General features: G+C 45.3%; 1 protein-coding gene across 2 annotated transcripts in view; it reads left to right on the top strand.

The window, feature by feature from the left end:
• DMD (dystrophin) overlaps positions 1 to 25322 on the top strand; it is a 2615032-nt gene that overhangs the window by 1956545 nt on the left and 633165 nt on the right. For both annotated transcript variants that reach the window (XM_030202363.1, XM_030202359.1), the window contains 2 exons: positions 13585 to 13686; positions 23106 to 23214. In XM_030202363.1, coding sequence (XP_030058223.1) covers positions 13585 to 13686; positions 23106 to 23214 — 211 coding nt within the window. The remainder of the gene's footprint in view (positions 1 to 13584; positions 13687 to 23105; positions 23215 to 25322) is intronic.

Genomic DNA, 25322 nt, shown 5'->3' on the forward strand with positions numbered 1-25322 from the left:
TTCTACATGGAATGTTGCTAGTGGAATAGCAACATTCCATGTAGAATCTCAAATAGTAGCAACTTTGGAGGAGTGGCCTAGTGGTTAGGGTGGTGGACTTTGGTCCTGAGGAAATGAGTTCAATTGCCACTTCAGGCACAGGCAACTCCTTGTGACTCTGGGCAAGTCACTTAACCCTCCATTGCCTGCCGCATTGAGCCTGCCATGAGTAGGAAAGCGCAGGGTACAAATGTAACCAAAATAAAATAGATACTATTGGAGATTCTACATGGAATGTTGCTACTATTGGACATTCTACATGGAATGTTGCTATTCCACTAGCAACATTCCATGTAGAAGCCTGCGCGGCCACATTGGTGATCTGCAAGGGCCGACTTCTAGTGGAATAGCAACATTCCATGTAGAATCTCAAATAGTAGCAACAGTGGAGGAGTGGCCTAGTGGTTAGGGTGGTGGACTTTGGTCCTGGGGAACTGAGGAACTGAGTTGGATTCCCACTTCAGGCACAGGCAGCTCCTTGTGACTCTGGGCAAGTCACTTAACCCTCCATTGCCCCATGTAAGCCGCATTGAGCCTGCCATGAGTGGGAAAGCGCAGGGTACAAATGTAACAAAAATAAAATAGATACTATTGGAGATTCTACATGGAATGTTGCTACTATTGGAGATTCTACATGGAATGTTGCTATTCCGCTAGCAACATTCCATGTAGAAGGCTGCGCAGGCTTCTGTTTCTGTGCAGGACGTCAGACTCACAGAAGCAGAAGCCTGCGCGGCCACATTGGTGATCTGCAAGGGCCGACTTCTAGTGGAATAGCAACATTCCATGTAGAATCTCCAATAGTAGCAACAGTGGAGGAGTGGCCTAGTGGTTAGGGTGGTGGACTTTGATCCTGAGGAACTGAGTTGGATTCCCACTTCAGGCACAGGCAGCTCCTTGTGACTCTGGGCAAGTCACTTAACCCTCCATTGCCCCATGTAAGCCGCATTGAGCCTGCCATGAGTGGGAAAGTGCAGGGTACAAATGTAACTAAAAAAAAGATGAGCATGTGAAGGATTCCTTTATGTTATTTATCAACATTTGCTTATTTCTGATCTGACAAAGATGGGCTACCTTCGAAAGCTAATCAAAAAATATATTTAGTCCAATAAAAAAAGGTATCATTTTATTTTCTATTCTCTGTTTTCTTTTATTCTATTTCTATTGATTACCTTTAAAAGTGGACTAACATGGCTACTACATCTCTCCACTCAAATGTTCCATTAAAATCGGAAGCAGAAAACATTGGTAAACAGTGGACTTTGCAGCTGTGCATTTTGTTTGAAAATGATCACTAGCCTGAAACATCCTATCATCAATCTCAAAAATGTAATTTCTACTCCATTAATTCTGCCTACATCTTCTGATCAATGGAAAAGCGTTGATGCTGCGAGAAGTTTATAAAATTAAAGTTTGGTTTTCCTCTTTAATGTTCTGTGCGTGGTTCCCCAGATGGATTAGAATCAATGCAATGTATTTGTTATATCTGGTCATAACTAAATGTAATTTCATAAGCACGGTAATTAAAATGTGACACTTGTTCAAGGACATCGATGTCAATGACAAACTGTACCGTGGCTTAATTTTAATAATATCAAAAATGCTCTGGACATTTGGTAGCAGAGAGTTTGTTACATCTTGTCGGTAACTGTGAGGCCCTTTAACTGACAAGTAGCTTTAAATGCAGGAATGAATATAACTCACTGTCTTTCGTAAAAGGATGACTTATTCCTTAGAAACCTTTCACTTTCTTAATTTATTGGGAAATTATGCGCAAGTTGCTGCCTTCTATTCATCACAGTAGTTAAAAACTTGATGGGTTTCCAAACACTACGAGACATATTTCATCTCACTGCGATGGTCTTTTGAAGCTATTGAAATACGGTGATTCAAGTGCTTTTATTGTCGGACTATTCTGTTAAATATGTAGAATTACTGACAGGCTTTCATCACAAATGTCGACATATTTTGTGGGGACGATGTTTCTGTATCATGTTGCAAGGCATCTAGGTTTCGTTTGTCCTATCGAATCAACATCTTCAGTAGATCAAATTGAACTAGCTAGGAAAAATTTAATTCACAAACAAGTAATAAAAACATGGTATAATTGATAAACTACAACATAAACACTTCAAAATGTCGATGTGTAGATCAACCCCCCTAATTCTCTAAAAGTCACCAAAAAATTGCGTGCACAAATTCGGGCGTGCAATTTAATTGAATAATGAGCTAATTTGTGCTAGTAAGTGGCTTTTTAACAAGCAATTATTGGCACTAACTGATTTAATTGTCACTTAGACATGTAAATTTACATGCATGATCTGTCAAAGGGGGTGCAGAAACGGAAGGCTCGTGGGGGTCGCTCCTAAAATTAACACGCGTTGTTATAGAATAATGGGGATATGCGCCTAATTTAGACACACACACTTGTACTGCGTTTCAGTTGGTGCAAATGGCCTCACCAAGAGTTAGGAACGATTTCCAGTTGTAAGCGCTGTTCTATAAACCGTGCCTAACTTTAAGCGCGGCTTAAAGAATAGTTCTTTATTTTGGCGCTGATTTTTTAATAGAAACAAAAAAGCAACACTGGGCTTTCAGGATTGAGATGATCAAAGTCTCTTGTTTATTAATTGACGGATAGACCTGACACGGGCCGTGTTTCGGCGCACTGGCGCCTGCCTCAGGGGTCTAGACATATAGAAATAAAGATAATATATGCAATTTTTAAATATATGTTTTAATAATGTGATTTTTTAATGATATGAATTTTTAATTATATATACTTTTCACGATATTGACCGGTCTTTGAAATATATTGCGTTGGTTGTTTAAACTAATTGATTTATTATTCCTTTGTTATGTGCGCATGTGGTTTCAAACCAAATAGACATTCCTATTAATGTTTTTAGATATACCGTATTTTTCGGACTATAAGACGCACTTTTTTCCCCCCAAATTTGGGAGGAAAATGGGGGGTGCGTCTTATAGTCCGAAGGTAGTGAGGTCCGATTTCGGATCGCCCTCCCCCCGAGTTCGGGATCGCCCTCCCCTACTCACGTCACGCGATGTTCCCTGGTGGTCTAGTGATGTCGGGGCAGGAAAGAGCCCCCTCTTTCCTGCCCAGCGCGCTGCTCTCCGTCCTCCTGTATGCTGCCTGACGGTCTCGGAGAGATTCAAAATGGCCGCCGAGAATTGAAGTCTCGGTGGCCATTTTGAAACTCGCCGAGACCATCAGGCAGCATACATACAGGAGGACGGAGAGCAGCGCGCTGGGCAGGAAAGAGGGGGCTCTTTCCTGCCCCGACATCACTAGACCACCAGGGAACATCGCGTGACGTGAGTAGGGGAGGGCGATCCCGAACTCGGACAAGACGCACCGGAGCACCTAGGTTTTAGAGGAGGGAAAAAGGAAAAATTTTTTTTTTCCTATTTCCCTCTAAAACCTAGGTGCGTCTTATGGTCCGGTGCGTCTTATAGTCCGAAAAATACAGTACATGTTTTAGGATGCATATGTTTCTTATTAGGTGTATAATTTTAATTTATTTGTTATACATATGTCACATTCAAGTCTAAAGTGAAGTATCTGTATGTAATAAGTTCATTTTATATGTGCACTACATATGAATGTATGATATGTATGATGATATGTATTGGTTTGTTTTTTGTTATTTTATGTCTAGACCCCTGAGGCAGGCGCCAGTGCGCCGAAACACGGCCCGTGTCGGGTCTATCCGTCAATTAATAAACAAGAGACTTTGATCATCTCAATCCTGAAAGCTCAGTGTTGCTTTTTTGTTTCTGTATTATTCCGTATGCTGTTTTACCCTCTCTTTTGTGTCTGACCTGATTTTTTTATGCCATATATAGAATCTAGCTGCAAGTTCCCTCATTTTGTGCTGCTGGATGACACAAGTAACCTTTTTTTTTAATGTTCGGTGTAATATATGCCATGCTGGTTGCAGAAACTTTAGTGGACGAACCTTTTGAAATAATGTGCCCTTGAAGTTTTCTGAGCCATTGGGCATAATTGAAAAGGGTTAACCCTTAAAGGGTTTCACCACCCAATATATTTCTACTTTGACTGGCTGGCCCTGTTGACCATCACCTTTATAAAGAGGAACGTTCTGGGCACTTGGATATTTTTAAGTTTTTATGTGGGAGTACAAGTTGATGCTGTGTTGTTTCAGTAATTCAGTGCATTTATTATGTGGGTTGTGTTCATCTACTTATTTTTTTTTTGTTACATTTGTACCCCGCGCTTTCCCACTCATGGCAGGCTCAATGCGGCTTACATGGGGCAATGGAGGGTTAAGTGACTTGCCCAGAGTCACAAGGAGCTGCCTGTGCCTGAAGTGGGAATTGAACTCAGTTCCCCAGGACCAAAGTCCACCACCCTAACCACTAGGCCACTCCTCCACTGTTGCTACTATTTGAGATTCTACATGGAATGTTGTTATTCCACTAGCAACATTCCATGTAGAAGTCGGCCCTTGCAGATCACCAATGTGGCCGCGCAGGCTTCTGCGAGTCTGACGTCCTGCACGTACGTGCAGGACGTCAGACTCACAGAAACAGAAGCCTGCGCAGCCTTGTACATGGAATGTTGCTAGTGGAATAGCAACATTCCATGTAGAATCTCCAATAGTAGCAACATTCCATGTAGAATCTCCACTATTCCATGTAAAATCTCCTATAGTAGCAACATTCCATGTAGAAGTTGGCCCTTGCAGATCACCAATGTGGCCGCACAGGCTTCTACATGGAATGTTGCTAGTGGAATAGCAACATTCCATGTAGAATCTCCAATAGTAGCAACATTCCATGTAGAATCTCCAATAGTAGCAACATTCCATGTAGAATCTCCAATAGCAGCAACATTCCATGTAGAATCTCCAATAGTAGCAACATTCCATGTAGAATCTCCAATAGTAGCAACATTCCATGTAGAATCTCAAAGAGTAGCAACATTCCATGTAGAATCTCCAATAGTATCTATTTTAGTTTTGTTACATTTGTACCCTGCACTTTCCCACTCAAGGCAGGCTCAATGCGGCTTATGTGGAGCAATCGAGGGTTAAGTGACTTGCCCAGAGTCACAAGGAGCTGCCTGTGCCGGGAATCGAACTCAGTTCCTCAGGACCAAAGTCCACCACCCTAACCACTAGGCCACTCCTCCACTTCCTTTAGAACACGCTTCCTACTCAAGTTCGCCTAGAATTCTCCTGTCCCAAATTTCAAACATATCTAAAAATGTACTTATTTAGGAAGTCATTTGGGGACCAGATAGCTCTTGGTGATCCGGTAACTCGAATCCACTGACCTGTACTGTGTTGATTTGTTATGTCCCTTTGCCTTTTGCCACTCATGATGCTGCAGGAGTGGTTACTTTCCTGTCTTACTAAGGAGTTCCTCTTCTGTTCCGTTCTTTTATTGATTTTATGATATAAACCGTTCTGTGGTGTGTGCAGTAAGGATGGTATATTAAATCGAAATAAACTATAAAGCGTAGTGTAGGATTTTACCCCTCAGTACTGCAAATCAGGTGTCACATTAATATGCTATCCTATCCTGTAACTTATCACCAGATTTCACCGGCATCGTGAAAGCGTGTGATACTCTTTCCAAATGTGAAATGACAAGCATGCAGGGAGTTAATTTACATTTCCATGTGTCCTCTTCATAACCAATGCACTTATTCTCCAGCATAACTCATTTCCTTTCCATATATGTCCATAGGTCAGAAGGCCGTGTAATTGGCCTATGACCTCAACTTGAAAAAACCTCTCGCTCTTATCTGCTTTCATGCAGGATCTTGAGGAACTTAAGCTCAACCTCATATACTGTACGAATGGCATGAAATTTCCCTTGCAGAAATACAAATATTTTCCTGCAGTTTAAGCTGCACGTCAAAAATCAAGGGTTGGGTTTTTTTTGCATTCGTGACAATGATCTCAATGCACCAGCTGTGCAGACCGTCTACAACTATGTGTCTCCTCTTCATGTTAATCATGTATTGTGAGTTTATTCACTGAAAAACTAAATTAGTCTTCATCGTTGGTTCATTAATGTGTTTCAGTCAACAAGAGTCCTAATACATGAATGACAGATAAGGCTTGAAAAGGATCCTACGCTTACGGGGAAAGGAAGTATAGATACTCTGGAAGGGAAGTCTTAAATTCTACAGAAATTCTCCACAATAAAACTGCTAAACACGAACGCTGAATCTATCCCATGGTGCAGATTTACTGAATAAACTGCAAAGCATTGTGTGAATTCCAGATTAATTACTCTTTCATAGTTGGTTAGGGAGCTCATTCAAGGCTCTATCTACAGTATGGCATTTACATCAATTACTGGGTCTGTGCCAGACGTGGTTAGCGCTCTCTGCTGCTGTGCTGAACAGATTAATTGATTGGAGCTTGGTTCATTTTTAGGAGTTTTCGAAAGCAATAACGGAGGCATTTAGCAGTGTTTCTACTCCAGTCCAAAGTTATCAGGTCAGCCTGGAATAAATGGAATTTTGGGTTAGAAACCCCCCCCCCCCCCCCCACCACCACCACCCCAGTGGTTTTCTGAGACTTTCAATTCAGAGTTTTGTTTCAGAACGTCAGACAATAATAAGCATATCATATGCTATGTAGTTTCAGTGGATTTAGAATTTTTTTTTTTCAGATCCTCATAATGGTCGGAGCTGTGGTTTTAGTTAATTAATGGTTTTCCCAGTCTGCAGCAGAATAATTTATGGAGCCTAACTTGAGTTACTGCTTTGTTTTGTCCTGGATGAGGGATCAAATTAAGCTCCATGCTTAAAATGTTCATTTAATTCAGTTCTATCTCCCCTCAGAAAGCCAGATCCCTTGCTGGAGCATGCCCGGAAAAAAATGGTTGGTTGATATGCAGCAGTGTCCAGAGTATCACGTTCAAGAAACAAATGTTCCTTTTAGAAAATTGCCCTGAAAGGTTGCAGAAGCAACTGTGTATTTTAATATTCCTTGTGACATTTAAAGATATTGAAAAGCATCTATGTCATATGTCTGACTTATACTGACAATGCTACCAAAGTCTTTAAAGGGTTTAATTTCCTGTACTGGCAAGAGTAGTGTTATGAATAACTGCTAGATGCTTACTGGGTCCAGGCCTTATAAATATTCTCTGTGGCCGTGTCTTCTGATGGCTAGCCAGATAATGAATAACCAACCAAATGGCAGGAATATGGTAACGCCAGCGTCCACAGATAATAAGTAAGTAAATAGTAAAAAATGTGTAGCAGTTACATAAGTACATAAGTAATGCCACACTGGGAAAAGTCCAAGGGTCCATCGAGCCCAGCATCCTGTCCACGACAGCGGCCAATCCAGGCCAAGAGCACCTGGCGAGCTTCCCAAACGTATAAACATTCTATACATGTTATTCCCAGAATTGTGGATTTTTCCCAAGTCCATTTAGTAGTGGTTTACGGACTTGTCCTTTAGGAAACCGTCTAACCCCTTTTTAAACTCTGCCAAGCTAACCGCCTTCACCATGTTCTCCGGCAACGAATTCCAGAGTTTAGTTATGCGTTGGGTGAAGAAAACTTTTCTCCGATTTGTTTTAAATTTACTACACTGTAGTTTCTTCGCATGCCCCCTAGTCCTAGTATTTTTGGAAAGCGTGAACAGACGCTTCACATCCACCTGTTCCACTCCACTCATTATTTTATATACCTCTATCATGTCTCCCCTCAGCCGTCTCTTCTCCAAGCTGTATAGCCCTAGCCTCCTTAGTCTTTCTTCATAGGGAAGTCATCCCATCCCCGATATCATTTTAGTCGCCCTTCGCTGCATCTTTTCCAATTCTACCATATCTTTCTTGAGATGCGGCAACCAGAATTGAACACAATACTCAAGGTGCGGTCGCACCATGGAGCGATATAATGACATTATAACATCCTCACACCTGTTTTCCATACCTTTCCTAATAATACCCAACATTCTATTCACTTTCCGAGCCGCAGCAGCACACTGAGCAGAAGGTTTCAGTGTATTATCGACGATGACAGCCAGATCCCTTTCTTGGTCTGTAGCTCCTAACGTGGAACCTTGCATGACGTAGCTATAATTCGGGTTCTTTTTTCCCACATGCATGACCTTGCACTTGATGCATGAATCGAATGCGAGAAATGCTCTTCTGAAAACAATGAAAAGAACAGCAGCACTGGCAATCTGAAAAGCAACCCAAACCAGAAAGGAGTAGAGGTTGACCAAACGATTGGCCAACTCAGGAGATGTTGCTTGCAAATGCTTTTATTCAAAGCACCAGGAGAAGGACCCAACACGGGCTGTGTTTCGGCAGATAGAACCACCTGTCTCAGGGGTCACAACAATATTCTCCATAACTAGAACGACTAGTTTTGCGACTGGTGCAGATTTGGTGGTAGAAACAGCAGTAATCTTTGAGCAATGACTGTCCAGCTCATTTTCGAAAGAGATCCCCAGCCATCTTCCGACACAAATTGGGAGATGGCCGGCGATCTCCTGAACCCGGCCAAATCGGTATAATTGAAAGCCGATTTTGGCCGGTGCCAACTGCTTTCCATCACAGAGCCGGCGAAACTTCAAGGGGGCGTGTCGGTAGGGTAGTGAAGGCAGGGCGGGACAGGGGCGGGACTGGGGCGTGCTCACGAGATGGCCGGCTTCACACAATAATGGGAAAAAAAAGCCAGCCTTGACGAGCATTTCGCCGGCTTTACTTGGTCCCTTTTTTTTCATGACCAAGCTACACAAAGGAGCCCCAACTGACCAAATGACCACCGGAGGGAATCAGGAATCACCTCTCCTTACTCCACCAGTGGTCACCAACCCCCTCCCTCCCAAAAAAAACCCACAACTTGTTTCCAGCCTCTATGCCAGCCTGAAATGTCATACCCAGCTCCCTGACAGCAGTATGCAAGTCCCTGGAGCAGTTTTTAGTGGGTGCTGTGCACTTCAGGCAAGTGGACTCAGGCCCATCCCTCCCCTACCTGTCACACTTGTGGTGGTAAATGGGAGGCCTCCAACCCCCCCCCCAAAAAAAAAAACCCACTGTACCCACATGTAGGTGCCCCCCTTCACCCCTTAGGACTATGGTAGTGTTGTAAAGTTGTGGGTAGTGGGTTTTGGGGAGATTTGGGGGGCTCAGCACACAAGGTAAGGGAGCTATGTACCTGGGAGCTATTGTTATTTTTTATTTTAATTTTTAGAAGTGCCCCCTAGGGTGCCCGGTTGGTGTCCTGGCATGTGAGGGGGGCCAGTGCACTACAAATGCTGGCTCCTCCCATGACCAAATACCTTGCATTTCGCCGGGTTTGAGATGGCCAGGCCCGGTTTCCATTATGGCTGAAAAAAGAAGCCGGCCAACTCCTCTACACCTGGCGATCGATTTAGCCGGCTCCAACCGTATTTCGAAAATACGGTTGGCTCCGCCCCCTTGCGGCGCTGGCCCCGAAGATGGCCGGCCAGCTATTTGGCCGGCGCCGTTCGATTATGCCCCTCTGTGTCACCCTTCTTCTTTCACACGGACCTTGCTCTGAACAGGAACAGCACTCCTCAGTCTCTGGCTCAGTAACTTTCAACAGGACCTCCCAACAAGTTGCTGAGCCAGAGACTGGGGAGTGCTGTTCCTGTTCAGAGCAAGGTCCGTGTGAAAGAAGAAAGGCAATACAGTCATTGCTCAGTGGTTACTGCTGTTTCTACCACCGAATCTGCACAAAACTAGTCGCTCTAGTTATAGAGAATATTGTTGTGACCCCTGAGGCAGGCGGTTCTACCCGCCGAAACGCAGCCTGTGTCGGATCCTTCTCCTAGTGCTTTGAATAAAACAAAATCTCCTCAGTTGGCTTGTCGTTCGGTCAACCTCTACTTCTTTCTAGTTTGGTTTGCTTTTCCGTAGAGGTTCTCTTCCTGTTTTGCTACTACCCTAATCTTAAAAGCTATTCAGCGTGGCCATGCATGTATTGTGTACCTTGTATCAATGCATTCATTGCAAGGAAATGCAAAAGGCTGGGATTTTTAATCAGAGCTTGATAACCGATGTATCGAGGCTCTTAGGACTTCTTTTTACTAGTCATTGTCTCCTTCATTCCAAATAGTGCAATACAAGTTAGATGACAATTTGGTGCATAATTCTACACTTCAATGGCAGTTACGTGCATTTTTGCCTGGTATTGTAAGCAATTTAAGCAGGCAGAAGAGTCCTAAATTTTCCTAGTTAGGTATCTGGGTGTTGACACTGAATATCAGCAGGCACCTGCATTGCTTCTGGTACCAGCCGGCATGTTTCCAGTGTCCTTGCTAGTACCACAAGACTATCACTAGAAGTCATGATGGCCATTTTGACCATGGAGTCACTAGGGGTAGGAACAAATGGGGTTCTCCTTAAAGCAACTCATATGACCAGTCCAACGACCACCAGGATCCAACAAGAACCCCCCCCCCCCACCCACCCATCCCCTGCTTCCTCTGGGATTCTTGTCCCAAGCTTCAGATAGAGTCTTTTTCTCCACCACCTCCACTGGGAGGCCATTTGATAAATTCATCACCCTTTCCATGAAAAAGTATTTCCTCAGGTTACTTCCGAGTCTATCTCCTTTCACCTTCATCCTATGCCCCCTCAGTCCAGAGCTTCCTTTCAATTGGAAGAGACTCTCCTCCTGTGCATTTATGACACATAGAGGCTTATTTTCAAAGCACTTAGCCTCCCAAAGTTCCATAGAAACATATGGAACTTAGCCTCCCAAAGTGCTTTGAAAATAAGCCTCATAGGCATTTAAATGTCTCAATCATATCTCCCACCTTTCTTCCAAACTATATATATTGAGATCTTAAATCTGTCCCCATATGCTTTATAACTGTAATTCCCCTCTCCCTGGGCACTTCTGGATTCAGGGTCCATATGGACTGGAGCCCCTGAGAACGACAGACTCCATCGGACTCTCACTGACTCATTCACTCACTTAGGGCGTGGTGTCTCCACCTGGGGAAAGAACTGTTAATGGGTGGGATTACCTTCTTCTCCCCCAGAAACTTTAACACAAGTCCAATGCTGCTATGAGAGACAAGGCTGGCTGTTAATTTAGTCAGGTTTAAAAGACACTTGTACTGTGTAAAAATCCAAACTGACCACTCCGTAGTCAGCAGCTTAAATCTCAAATAGTTGATTCTTCGACTTGATACCACAGGAACACTCCAACTGCATAAAATCTCCATCACTTGGTGCAATCTTTTAATAAGTTGTTCCCCTGAGGGAACTCCTGTATTCTCAGCCCTTTTTCAGAGCGCCTTGTAAAATAGACCATAAGGGAGATTTACACTTTTTACAGACTCCGGTCCAAATTTTTCCCAGAGACTAGAGTCCCAATGGCTGTGCTCCTCACTTTTACAGGTCCAGACTCTCCTGGCTTGACCTCCTTCCAAGGTGACCGTTGACTTGGCTCACCCTGGTAATGGAATGGACACTCCCTGGCTCTGATCCCACGCTCCCGGGCTGGGTCTCTCCACTGCCCACCCGTAGCTCTTCTGTGTCACAGCTGTGGTTTTCCTGAGCCTCAACCCCTCAACTTGGCAGGGGCTTGCAGGCAACCAAAGACCAACAGATGCAAACCAAACTCAACTCCCGCGGCCCCCTCCCAAAGGGCAAGTATTTTATTAACAACTAATTCCACCTCCCCTGTGGCTCTTTCTTTCAGTTCACTTTCTCTCTGCATTTTATTCCTTGGGCTGGGCTTCCTCCCACCTGGGGACCTCCCAGTCACTTCCCCCAGTGACTCTCCACAGAAAGTAATCCCCAGCTTAATAAAGGATTACATAACAAAAACCACTGACCATTTTAGTAGCTGACCTCTGCGTCCTGTTTTTATCTTTTTGAAGGTGCAGCCTTCAGAACTATACACAGTACTCTCAGGCAGGGGCGTAGCTACATGGGGCCATGGGGGCCTGGGACCCCATAGATTTGGCCCTGGACCCCTCTGCCAATGACCCTCTTGACCCCCCTCCCAGGATGTCAGACTCAGAAACAGAATGAAGGAAGAAGAGGACCTCGGCTGGCGGGGGTTGTGGTCCCCCGCCAGCAAAGGTAGGCGGTGGCGGGGGAGGGTTGGTGGCGGGAGGGGGAGTCTAGAGGGTCGTCAGCAGGGGGGGGTCAAAGTTGGTGGTGGTGGCGGCGCAGGGGGGGGGAGGTCGGAGGAACCGGGGAGGAGCTAAAATGTGCCCCCTCACCTCAGGCTCTGGACCCCCTCCCGTCGAAGTCTGGCTACGCCCCTGCTCTCAGGGCTTCTTTTACAAAGCCATGCTACCGATTCTCAGTGTAGCCCATTCAATTCCTATGGGCTTCTTCTCGTATGTCACGTGGGAATCGCTAGTGTGGCTTTGTAAAGGAAGCGTTAATTGAGGTCTCATCAGATACAGAGGCATTATTACCTTCTCTTTCCTTCTGGCCAGTCCTCTCCCTGTGCACCCAAGCATCCGTCTGGCTTTTGCCATCAGCTTTTCTACTTGTTTCGCCACCTTACGATCGTCATAATTGATAACCCTCAAATCTTGCTCCTCTTTCACGAACAGAAGTATTTCAGCCCCTGAACTGTACCACTCCCTCGAGGTTTGTAGCCCAAATTGCATGACCCTGCATTTTTTAGCATTAAATCTTACCTGCCAAATTCCAGACCAAGTTTCGCTAGGTCCCACCTCACCACACTATCAGGGGTGTCTATGCTGTTGCAGATTTTTGTGTCATTCACAAAGAGGCAAACCCTATCAATCAGCCCTTCCGCAATATTGCTTACCAAAATGTGTTCAGCATAAGATGTGATTCAGTTTATTCGCCCAGGTCAGTGAATGTGCTAGAAAAGATTTTAAGTCCTCCCAAATTCATATATTGTACCTCAATTGGGTGGCGGAGCAGGTGGGGGGAAGAGGAGTTGGTGGTTGGGAGGCAAGGATAGTGGAGGGCAGACTTATACAGTCTGTGCCAGAGCCGGAGTTGGGAGGCGGGGATAGTGCTGGGCAGACTTATACGGTCTGTGCCAGAGGCGGGGCTGGTGGTTGGGAGGAGGGGATAGTGCTGGGCAGACTTATACGGTCTGTGCCAGAACCGGTGGTGGGAGGCGGGACTGGTGGTTGGGAGGTGGGGACTAGTGCTGGGCAGACTTACACGGTCTGTGCCAGAGCCAGTGGTGGGAGGCGGGACTGGTGGTTGGGAGGCGGGGATGGTGCTGGGCAGACTTATACCGTCTGTGCCAGAGCCAGTGGTGGGAGGCGGGGATAGTGCTGGGCAGACTTATACCGTCTGTGCCAGAGCCAGTGGTTGGAAGGCGGGGATAGTGCTGGGCAGACTTACACGGTCTGTGCCCTGAAAAAGACAGGTACAAATCAAGGTAAGGTATACACATATGAATTTATCTTGTTGGGCAGACTGGATGGACCATGCAGGTCTTTTTCTGCCGTCATCTACTATGTTACTATGTTACTATGTAAAGGACTTTTAAGTCAGTAGGATACGCAGGAAAACTAAATTCTTACTGTCCTCTTTCCTCAGCAAACGGAAGAAGCAATTGAAGCTAAGAGACCGAGTGTGGATTCGATCCTGTCTATGGGACATTATTGGTACAAAGAAAAGCCACCTACTCAGCCATTAAAGGTAACGAAGTAAAGACCAACAAAAGCCATCCCCCTTGTGCAAGCTTGTTCTTCCTATGCTGTATTTGGAAACAATGAAAGAAGCTTTAAAATTGCATTATATTTTGTAACTGACAACAAATTATCACTGAATGCTATGATTACGCTTTCCCTAAAAATCATTTATCAGTGGTGTATTCTATTGATCTGCGGTTGTGCCCTGGTGTGGGTCTGAGATACATTGAGACCTTCTCATGTTTAAGCATCTTCTGCTTGACATGGGTCAATAATCTCATTATACTGAACCGTTTTGTCCTTTGCAAAGTTAGTCTGGCCTACATTTAGGTCACAGATGTCCTGCGTTTTGTTTTGTTTTGTTATGCATTTTTAAAACTCTGCTATGTAGCTTCAGATGGTTGCTTTTTAGTTTAAACTAACAATACGTTTTTGAAGGTTTATCGAGTTTGATCTACTGCCTTTCCTGAGCACACGGCACGGCAGTGTACAAATTAAGGCCCACACATGCCGAACGTGTGCCAAATTGGAGTTACCGTCCGGTTACCGCATGGCCTTGCGGTAATTTCAATTTTGGCGCGCGTCTGCTGTTTTTCTTTGTCCTAGTGTGGATAGATGATGAAAATTGTCCTCAAATATTGATCACTGTAGATAGTGGAGACCAATATACCTTAGAAATATGATTCTAAGACAATATGGAACATACATAAAATTGACTGAAAAGTGTTTCTCTGGCGTGTTATAGTTACATTTCTGTTCCCTTTCTACAATACATCTTTGTACAAATCTTTTTTTTTAACCAAACGTATTTAATGGATATTTAAACTGGAAAGTATTTTTCATTGCCAAATCCTTTCTTTCCTGTACTGTAAAAGGTGAAAAACCTTGGTCATGAAGCCTCCCAAATTCGTCTTCTTTGGAAGACATCCATTTTTTACATCCTGGCAAATCTTTTCTCCTCGTGAAAACTTGTTCCTCTCCAGTTTCTAACAAAGGGAGAAACATCAATTCTGCAACTTCTAACTGTCCAAAGGTTTTTCTTTTTATTTCCAACGCAAAATAATTGTTGAGGACAAGAAGACAAGAGAGTAATTATAATGTGACAGCCGTCATTCGCTCAGATAAGGGCTGCCAGAATGACAGCATCGTTAGTCAGATTCAGCCCCAGTCAATCAAAGCTGCAAAGGTTCCCTTATCCTGCTTTTATTTTAATGCAATTAGGGAGATTAGACTGCCTGTTCTTCAGCACCATTGCTGGCAAAGCCCGAGCTTGTGACATTTCCAAGAATAATGAATTCAGATGCTGCTGCTTCCACCGTTGACGCTTGCTATGACATTGGACCATCGGCAGGAGCTTTTCAATTCAATTCAAAACAGATCTTGTATACCGCTAAAATCCTCTGTTCCACATGCAGTGACATTTCCTATATAATTGCAAACAGATACCCACCCCTAATATACTCATCCATTGGGTCACTTTCCAGTTATACCTGCACCAACCCATGCATGAAAATAGTTTTAGTGGGGTTTTCAGTTGGCTACTGAAAGCTTTAATAGCCCGTTGTCACAAGATAAAAATTAAGGGCTACTAATAAGTGACATTTTCAGGTGTTGAGTTGGGCTGAGTAGAGATGATCTGACAACGACCTCCAGAAAGGCTAGTTAAGTTCCAAAAGTGCGTTCGGACCATTCTATCCACCATAAGAGTGATGGACAGTATAAACTTTGCATTCAGGGTTGTTCCAATGGGAACGAGTCTTTCATGTATAGTTTAGCCTTGTCCTCTGCGGTCATAGTCTGGAAGTTGCTGTCAGTTGGTTAGTTGAATCAACCGTTGTTCTCGGTTGTGTGATTTATTTATTTATTTCGGCATTTGTACCCCCACATTTTCCAACACCTAGTGTAGGTTCATTGTGGCTTACAGTCAGGTTATTTTGGAAATGTTAAAGAGCATTTTAGGATCGGACATAGACAGGGTTCAGTTCTGTCAGTGTTTCTAGATTGTGGCGCGTTGGCCGGCGTTGAACTAGATTAAGTGGGTTCATCGAAGAACAATTCCTTGAAGAAGTGGGCTTTCAGGAGTTTTCCAGATGTTGGAATGTTGTACTTTCCTTTGCATGAATGTATTATACTTTTCTTTGTGTGACAATATTTCTCCACTGTTTGTTTTCTTCCGGGTGATAATATATCTTTTCTGTCAATAACTGGAGTTCCTTTCCTTTTTCTTTATGTTTTAGTTACGTACACCGTTCTGCTTTGCACAGACAGCTACAGCAGTCTAACAAATCTAATAAAGTTTAAGTACCATATCTGTATTCCAAAAATGTATCTGCATGATGGACCCCATGTGTATCATCTTATGAATTTGACCTTAACTCAGCTTTGGGAAGGTCATGGTGCATTGCACAATGTCCAATTGACTAGACAGAATCTGCACTTATCAAGAATTCAATGCAGAGTGTGTGGGGGTGGGGGGTTACCCAATAACATCATCCAAAACTTTGGGCACTGGCGATTTGCGGCATTTGCTTCCCACATCAGAACCTTCTCAGACCCCTCTGTTTTTGTTTTACAACTGCCTGGTTCATCAGGCAGTTCTGCACTTTGTGGACAAGCAAGCAAGTGTCATTGTGACATTATGGAGTTATCATGGTCTGGCAGGGAACAGAGCCCAAATTTGATAGATGTGCAGGTGGGGAATGTGTCACCCCCCCCGCCCCCCCATTCAGCAAGTCCTTCTATTCCATTAGCTTTTATGCACAGTGAATTAGGGTATTGACAAATGAGCCACCCTTAATCCAGGAATGGCCTTTTTTGGTGCAACATTATTCCTCCGCAGAATTAAGTACATTTGAATCTGTTGAACTGTGTTTTCTACAGAACTGACAGACAAATTGGTCTCTGGATGCATGAGATGCTTGGCTGCCGGATCCACAATGAATAAGCATCGACTTCCTGTCCCAGTTTACCTGATATTTGACAAGATCTTTTTGCCAACGTAATTCAGAAGGCATTGGAGCAATTCATTTTAGATCTGGCTGAAGCTTCAGTAATGAGGACAGTGACTGGCTCAGGGGTGTGGCAGGGATACATGAGCCTAGAGGTCATTGGCAGAGAAGAGCATACAAGTCTGCAGGGCCGGTCTTAGCAATTGTGGGGCCCTGTGCAGACTAGTTCAGTTGCCTGTGCCTGCCACCATAACCCATAATGCATCAGTTTAAAAGGAGGTTTAGAGCTCTCGGAACACCACCTCACTCCGTACCTTGATATGCATCCACCACGTTTCAGTAGAGAGTGGCAGACAGCGGCAGCAATTTTCATATCCTGTCAGCTGCCGAGCCCAGAGTCTCCTCGCTGCTGCGTCCCACCCTTGCGAAAGCGGGAAGTGACATCAAAAGGGGGTGGGACACAGCAGCGAGGAGACTTTGGGTTCGGCAGCTGACAGGATATGAAAATCACTGCCAGATGCTCTCTACTGAAATGTGGGATAAGCAGTATAAAATGTTTTGTACTTTTTGGGGATTTTTCCTGGTATTTGTGATCAGGATTGGCCACTGTTGGAAACAGGATGCTGGACTTGATGGACCTTTAGTCTTTCCCAGTACGGCAATACTTATGTACTTATTAAGGTATGGAGCAGGGAGGTGTTCCGAGGCAGAAGGACAGATGTGCCAGAGATGAGTGCGAGGCCCCGTGCAACCACCCCTGTCGCCCCTGCCTAAGACTGGCCCTCAAAGCCTGGGACCTTTTCCTAGAGAGGAAAGGATTGGACATGTCCCGTAAAAGTAGGGGTGACCTCTGGGAATAGGTGGTGCAATGGCAGACCTTAAATCAGGAGGCTTAGCTTAAAAACCTCAGAAAGTCTGTACGGTGTGAGTTAGAGGGCATGTAACCTGGAAAACATAGTGGATGGTTGACTCCTGGTATCCCAGCAGGCAGTGGAGCAAGTCAGTCTGCCCAGCTTACACACGCCAGACCACAGGGACAATTCGTGCTTCATGTAAAGTCGTTTGAGTGCAAATAATGTCATTTTGGGACACAAGTAAAGTTGTGGTCTTGAAATTGCCGTTCAGTGTGTAACATGTTATTTAAGGAGGAGGGAAACAGGTGAAGTCAAGGCTGATATACCAACACTGCATGTAGAATTTCCTGCATATTTTTCATTTGTGAAGCTAATGGGAGCTGCAGACCCCTTTCTGGTTTACTATGCGTTGCACCAGTGGATTAAATTGTAATTCTGCTTACAGAGCATTCATGTTTCAGGGCTGAATGCTTGTTTTTGTGCTCTGCAGTGGATTAAACATAACCTTGCCCCGCGTCCCTGGCAAGTGCATCCTGTCTTCTGTCACAGACTCGAAGAGATTTCTTGGCTCTTGCCCTTATGAATGAGGCACAATTACAGAACTGGCTCTACGTAACAGGGCAAAGGGGTGTGGCAGTGGCTGCTTCATGTGCTTCCCCGAAAAGCACAGGTCATGATCGGGCTTCTTTCCAAAACATTTGCTGTTTTCCCTCGTACTTAATTAGTCCTGGTCTGAGGAAGGGAGAATTTAGCTCCTGAAAGCAGATCGAGAAAAGTCATAGTAACATAGTAAATGACGGCAGATAAAGTCCTTACAGTCCATCCAGTCTGCCCAACAAGATAAACTCATTTTACATGGTATGTGATACTTTATACCTGAGTTTGATTTGTCCTTGCCATTCTCGGGGCACAGACCGTAACAGTCTGCCCAGCACTGTTCCGGTACTAAAAGTTCTGAAGATTCTGGAATCCTAAAGAGTTACAAGATTCCGGAATCCCAATTAGTAGCAACATTCCATGTAGAACCCCAAAGAGTAACAGAGTAAATGACAGCAGATAAAGACCTGTACGGTCCATCCAGTCTGCCCAACAAGATACTTTTATATGTATACCCAGGGCACAGACCGTAAAAGTCTGTTCAGCACTTTTCTTGAACTTTCCATATCTATTCAGTTTTGCTTCCCAATTACCGGCCTTGCCACCCAATGTCCGCTAAGATTCCATGGATCCATTCCTTCTAAACAGGATTCCTTTGTGTTTATCCCACGCATGTTTGAATTCCATTACGGTTTTCATCTCCTCCACCTCCTGCGGGAGGGCATTCCAAGTATCCACCAAAAAGCAGCTTATGTTTTGGGTGATTTTTAACTTTTTATTTCAGTGTTTTTAAATGGACTAACATGGCAACTAATCAGTAATCACAAAAATGAAGAAGCGATTTGAATGGCACTCGCTATCCCAGAAAAATGTCTTTTACGCTTAAAAGTATAATCCTGGATATATTTACATATTTCTAACACAGATGTGAAAAGCTACGCAGTTGAGTAGACCAGTACAAGGCCTTAGGCACCCTAGATGAGCCTTCAGTCTTGTGCCCACTTCTCACCCTACCCGTGTTATGACCTGCCTACCAGCGGCTCAACCCCATGGCTGTCAGGAACAAGAGTTCTTAATAGCACTGGGTGCAAAATGGCAGCGGGCCAGATATTTGAAATTACTTCCTTCTCTTATAGCTCCTATCCCCCAGCAGCTCCGCTCTTGTGACCGGAAGGAGGAAGTGCACTTAATAGCACATCAGTTTCAGCAAACTCGTACCACGAGATTGTCCCTCATGCCACGGAAGAAATTACCCCCTATCTGCCTTTCATTTGGGCCAAGACTCCAGGGAAAAGTGCGAAGATGAGCTCACTGGTGGAGGGAAGCAATTTAAAATACCTGCCTGCTGCCATTTTTTTCACCCTCTGATTATTACCACTGTAGTCCTCCAAAACAGCAAACCACAGGTCAGGGCAAAGAAACTCCCACGTGTGCAACAACAGTCAAACCCAAAAAGTAGGGGTGGACCAAGGAGTCTCGCAAGCCCGTGTCGGCTCACATGCATGTATTTGGTGCAAATAAAGTTACTTCAATCAACCTTCGGCTGGCGAGACTCCTTGGTCACATACATGTATTTGGTGCAAATAAAGTTACTTCAATCAACCTTTGGCTGGCGAGACTCCATGGTCACATACAGGTATTTGGTGAAAATAAAGTTACTTCAATCAACCTTTGGCTGGCGAGACTCCTTGGTCACATACAGGTATTTGGTGAAAATAAAGTTACTTCAATCAACCTTTGGCTGGCGAGACTCCATGGTCACATACAGGTATTTGGTGAAAATAAAGTTACTTCAATCAATCTTTGGCTGGCGAGACTCCATGGTCACATACAGGTATTTGGTGAAAATAAAGTTACTTCAATCAACCTTTGGCTGGCGAGACTCCATGGTCACATACAGGTATTTGGTGAAAATAAAGTTACTTCAATCAACCTTTGGCTGGCGAGACTCCATGGTCACATACAGGTATTTGGTGAAAATAAAGTTACTTCAATCAACCTTTGGCTGGCGAGACTCCATGGTCACATACAGGTATTTGGTGAAAATAAAGTTACTTCAATCAACCTTTGGCTGGCGAGACTCCATGGTCACATACAGGTATTTGGTGAAAATAAAGTTACTTCAATCAACCTTTGGCTGGCGAGACTCCTTGGTCACATACAGGTATTTGGTGAAAATAAAGTTACTTCAATCAACCTTTGGCTGGTGAGACTCCTTGGTCACATACAGGTATTTGGTGAAAATAAAGTTACTTCAGTCAACCTTCGGCTGGCGACACTCCATGGTCACATACAAGTATTTGGTGAAAATAAAGTTACTTCAGTCAACCTTCGGCTGGCGACACTCCATGGTCACATACAGGTATTTGGTGAAAATAAAGTTACTTCAATCAACCTTTGGCTGGCGAGACTCCATGGTCACATACAGGTATTTGGTGAAAATAAAGTTACTTCAATCAACCTTTGGCTGGCGAGACTCCTTGGTCACATTACAGGTATTTGGTGAAAATAAAGTTACTTCAATCAACCTTTGGCTGGCGAGACTCCATGGTCACATACAGGTATTTGGTGAAAATAAAGTTACTTCAATCAACCTTTGGCTGGCGAGACTCCATGGTCACATATATGTATTTGGTGCAAATGAAGTTACTTCAATCAGCCTTCGGCTGGCGAGATTCCTTGATTCACCTTGATTCTAGAGCAGTGTTTCCCAAGCTGGTCCTGGAGTACCCCCTTGCCAGTCAGGTTTTCAGTATATCCACAATGAATATGCATGACATTGATCTACATATACTGCATCCATTGTATGCAGCTCTTTTTCATTCATATTAATTGAGGATGTCCTGAAAACGTGACTGGCAGGAGGGTACTCCAGGTCCAGCTTGGGAAACACTGTTCTAAGGGACCTGCCTGTCCCTGGTGATTGGAAACACGATGCTGAAACACAACCCTCCACTGCAGAGAACAGTGCTGTAGGTCACTACCTAGTTTACCTAATGGAAGATCCAGCCCTGTAATGGTTCCATCCTCCACACAATAATGTAGATGAAGAAATGACTCGCTCAGCTCTCTATATGTCTCTTCCATAGTTCAGGAATGTAAAAAAAGGAGTAGGAGTGCAAAATACACCAAGCTAGCCAGAGACAAATGAGGAGTCTTCAGTCGATTGTAGATAATTTATTGGTGAAGACTCAACAGAGTACCGTGTTTCGACCGGTAGCCTGCATCAGGAGTCTGTAGGATAAAGTACATGAACACCATATAATGGTCAATAAACGTAAACACAAGAGAATGGAAGATGTGGTCTCTAAAAAGACCTTTAGATAAAAAATACATGAGTTCCAAAATTGAACATAAGAGTAGCCATACTAATCAGACCAATGGTCCAGTATCCTGTTTTCCAAACAGTGGCCAAACCAGGTCACAAGTACCTGGCAGAAACCCAAATCGTGGCAACACTCCATACTACAATTCCGAGGGCAAGCAGTTGCTTCCCATGTCTGTCTCAATAGCAGACTATGGACTTTTCCTCCAGGATTTTGTCCAAACATTTTTAAAACACAGATACGCTAACCACTGTTACCACATCCTCCGGCAAAGAGTTCTAGAGCTTAACTATTCGTTGAGTGAAAAAATATTTCCTCTTATCTGTTTTAAAAGTATTTCCATGTAACTTCCTCGAGTGTCCCCTAGTCTTCGTACTTTTGGAACGAGTAAAAAATCGATTGACTTCTACCTCATCTTCCATAGTTCAGAAATGAGAGGTGCCGTAGTTAATAAGCCTGGAACTGAAGCCTTCTTGATATAAGGACGTTGCCTCATTAATGGGTTGAGATCAAGACAGGCCTTAAAACACGAACCATTTCCTTTTCTTTCGACATAACTTTACCGAGTATAAAACTCCTGCACCTTTTGAACCTCCTGGACAGAGCCAACACTCCAAAGATCTAGACATGCTACTGAAAGGAGATTTCTGATTGGCTGAGTGGCAGGAGCTGATGCATCGTGGGAAGCAGAAGTGACCAGTGCTAGAAGAATTCTCCAAGGCAGCGTCCCTGAGGTGTACGGACACCACCACCCTAGATCAGTAATGTCTGACCAGGGCCGCCGAGAGGGTGGGACAGAGGGGACAAAATTCTCCGGGCCCGGGCCTCCAAGGGGGGGCCCGGTGCCGGGGTTAGGCCGCCGGCGCTGCGGTCCCCGGTCTCACCTGCCTGCCTCCTCGGCTCTGGGCCTCCTGCATTCGAAGTGGCAGTCACAGATCGCCTCCCTTCGGGCCTTCCCTCCCTGTGTCCTGCCCTTGCGGAAACCGGAAGTTACCTCAGATGAGGGTGGGACACAGGGAGGGAAGGCCCGAAGAAAGGCGATCTGCAACTGCCGCTTTGAATGCAGGGGGCCCGGAGCCTTGGAGGCAGGCAGGTGAGACCGGGGACTACAGTGGCGGGGGCGATGGGGAGCGGCAGGGGGAGCGATGGGAGTGGGAGTGGCAGGGGGGGGGCGGAGGCAGGACGGCCTTGCCCCAGGCCCAGCCTACTCTCTCGGCGGCCCTGTGTCTGACCAGGATATGCTATTCCGATTTATTCGGCACAGGTGTGCCAACTCACCTTAGGCCGGCTTAGACAAACTGATCCAGTCCTGGGTTTCCCCCCATTCACGCCTGGTTCCAGTCCTCTAGAAGCAATGAATAGAATTAATCTGACTCCAAAACTGTGTGTGTGAAGAGACAAAACCAGTGCTGTGTTTGGCTGTCACATTTTGCACCTCCTGGGTACGGTGGACTTTTCTGCATCTGCAAGTTAATTATGTAATGACTCTTTGGCCTAATCCGTGTAATATGAAGCAAAAATTGGATGCCAGTAAAAGGTGTATAGAAAAGTGGAAAAGCTAATTAGCATGCAGTCTGAGCGAGTATGTGCTAGAACAGAAAAATGGAGAATGATCTCTCTTCATACCCTGAACAATGCGTGCCACCGCAGGGAGAACGCCAGAGCTTTTCTGAATAATGCATGCTTCTCTCTTTTTAACAGAGGAAATTAGAAGATTTAAACTCAGACTGGACTGCAGTAAACAGCCTACTTCAAGAACTGAAGAGAAAACCAGCTGCTCCCGTACCCGGAGGCCTTGCGCCCAGCTCCGGTGAGTACCCTCACGCTTTAAAATGCAAAGTAATGCAGGGTTCTGGTGCCTCACCGTAATGCGTGAAACGACTCTTGTCTTAGCGTCTTACCTTATTGGCGGCATATCAAATCCATGACCCCTTTATCTGTTTCTTGTCACCTGAAACGTCCTATCTGGTGACCCAATGAAAAGGCCTTGCCTTGTTCAGGAGGATTAGGCCTTCGGGAGTAGCAGTCTGTGTTTGCTTACCCTGACGAGCATTCAACTCTTGAGGCTTTAGGATGCCTTTATGAGGTTTAGGCTTGGAATCCCAAAGACTGTAACAAACCGAGATTGGATAACAGAGCCGGTAGTGGGAGGCGGGGCTGGAGGTTGGGAGGCGGGGATAGTGTGGGGCAGACTTATACGATCTGTGCCAGAGCCAGTGGTGGGAGGCGGGACTGGAGGTTGGGAGGCAGGGATAGCGCTGGGCAGACTTATACGGTCTGTGCCAGAGCAGGTGGTGGGAGGCGGGGATAGTGCTGGGCAGACTTATACGGTCTATGCCAGAGCCGGTGGTTGGGAGGCGGGGCTAGTGCTGGGCAGACTTATACGGTCTGTGCCCTGAAGAGCACAGGTACAAATCAAAGTAGGGTATACACAAAAGTAGCAAACATGAGTTGTCTTGTTGGGCAGACTGGATGGACCGTGCAGGTTTTTTTCTGCCGTCATCTACTATGTTACTATGTAAACTAAGGGGTCCTTTTACCAGGGCCACTGAGAGGGGGGAACAGGGGGGACAAAATTCCCCGGGCTCTAGGGGGGGCCCAGCCCGCCCACCCTCCGTCGCTCCCTGGCATTGAACTTAAGCGCCTCACCTTCGAAAGCCCTTACCTGATGTAACTTCCGCGAGGGCGGGACACGGAAGGAAGGAGTGGTCTGCCGCTGCTTGTTGCTGCGCTTTCGAAGGTGAGGCGCTTAAGGTCAGTGCAGAGGGCCCGGGGGTGGAGAGAGGGCCCGGCGACCTCGGGTGGGGGGGGGGGGGGCCCGGGGGCGGCCTTGTCCCGGGCCTTGCCCAGTCTGTCGGCGGCCCTGCCTTTTACTAAGCCGCGGTAAAACGTGGCCTGCGGTAGTGTAGGCGTGTATTTTTGGCATGCACCGGGCCAGTTTTTACTGCGTCTGCAAAAAATGGCCATTTTTTTTTTAATGGGATGGGAAAAGGGCATGCAGTAAAACTGAAACCAGCGCATGCCTAAAACCGGACTGAGCCCTTAACACCACCCATTGATCTAGCGGTAAGGGCTCATGCGCTACACTTGCGGTAACTGGTCGGAGAGTGCCAACTGACGATTACCGCCAGAAATGCTTCTCTTGGTAGGAAATAAGTAAATAAATCATCCAGGCGTTACAGGCATGCGACAAATCTGAAATTACTACCAGGAGATGCGGTAGCCTCGTTTTGACGCATGCTGCTCCTGTGTAGAGCCTAACACGCCTTTGTAAAGGGCCCCTAAGGGATCCTTTAACCAAACTGCAGTAAAAAGGACCCTGTGCTAGCGGCGAGGGCTGGTAAAAAAAAAGGCTGAAAATAGCCAGGCCATGTATTAAGATTGCTCTTACCGCTCCCGCGTTAATCTGGCGATAACTGGATAGTGTGCAGCACTGCCTGATTACCACCGGGTTAGCGCCATGCTAAAAAATACAGACTAATTTTCCCTAGCACGGGAAATGGCTTACTGCCGCTTTGAAAAAGGGCCCCTAAATTCAGGATAGTTGGCCACTTATTTGCATGGCCTCACCCTACAGATCCATGACATCTAGTCAAACTTACTAGATGGGTCATGGGGTGTGGTTGAGGTGGCGAAACTTAGAAAAGTAGAGGGTAAAATAACAGGTCACTAGGATGGAAAGCCAAGGAGGCACCTATTTTTAGGCTATTTTATAAAGGCAGATAGATCATAAAAGGTCATTGCTAAATGTGGCCCATGTTCATTTAAACCTACACACGGGCTGGTATAAATGTACTGTGTATTTCTGTCCCTTAGCCCCCACAGGGAGAGAAAGCACTACAGCCCCAACAGCTGGAAAAATAAGAAAGAGACTCCATTAGGCGCAGCCAGTAAATTACCTTTATTAGCTTCTCACAG

This window comes from Microcaecilia unicolor, chromosome 4 (genome assembly GCF_901765095.1).
Source record: "Microcaecilia unicolor chromosome 4, aMicUni1.1, whole genome shotgun sequence".
NCBI classification, from domain to species: Eukaryota; Metazoa; Chordata; class Amphibia; order Gymnophiona; family Siphonopidae; genus Microcaecilia; species Microcaecilia unicolor.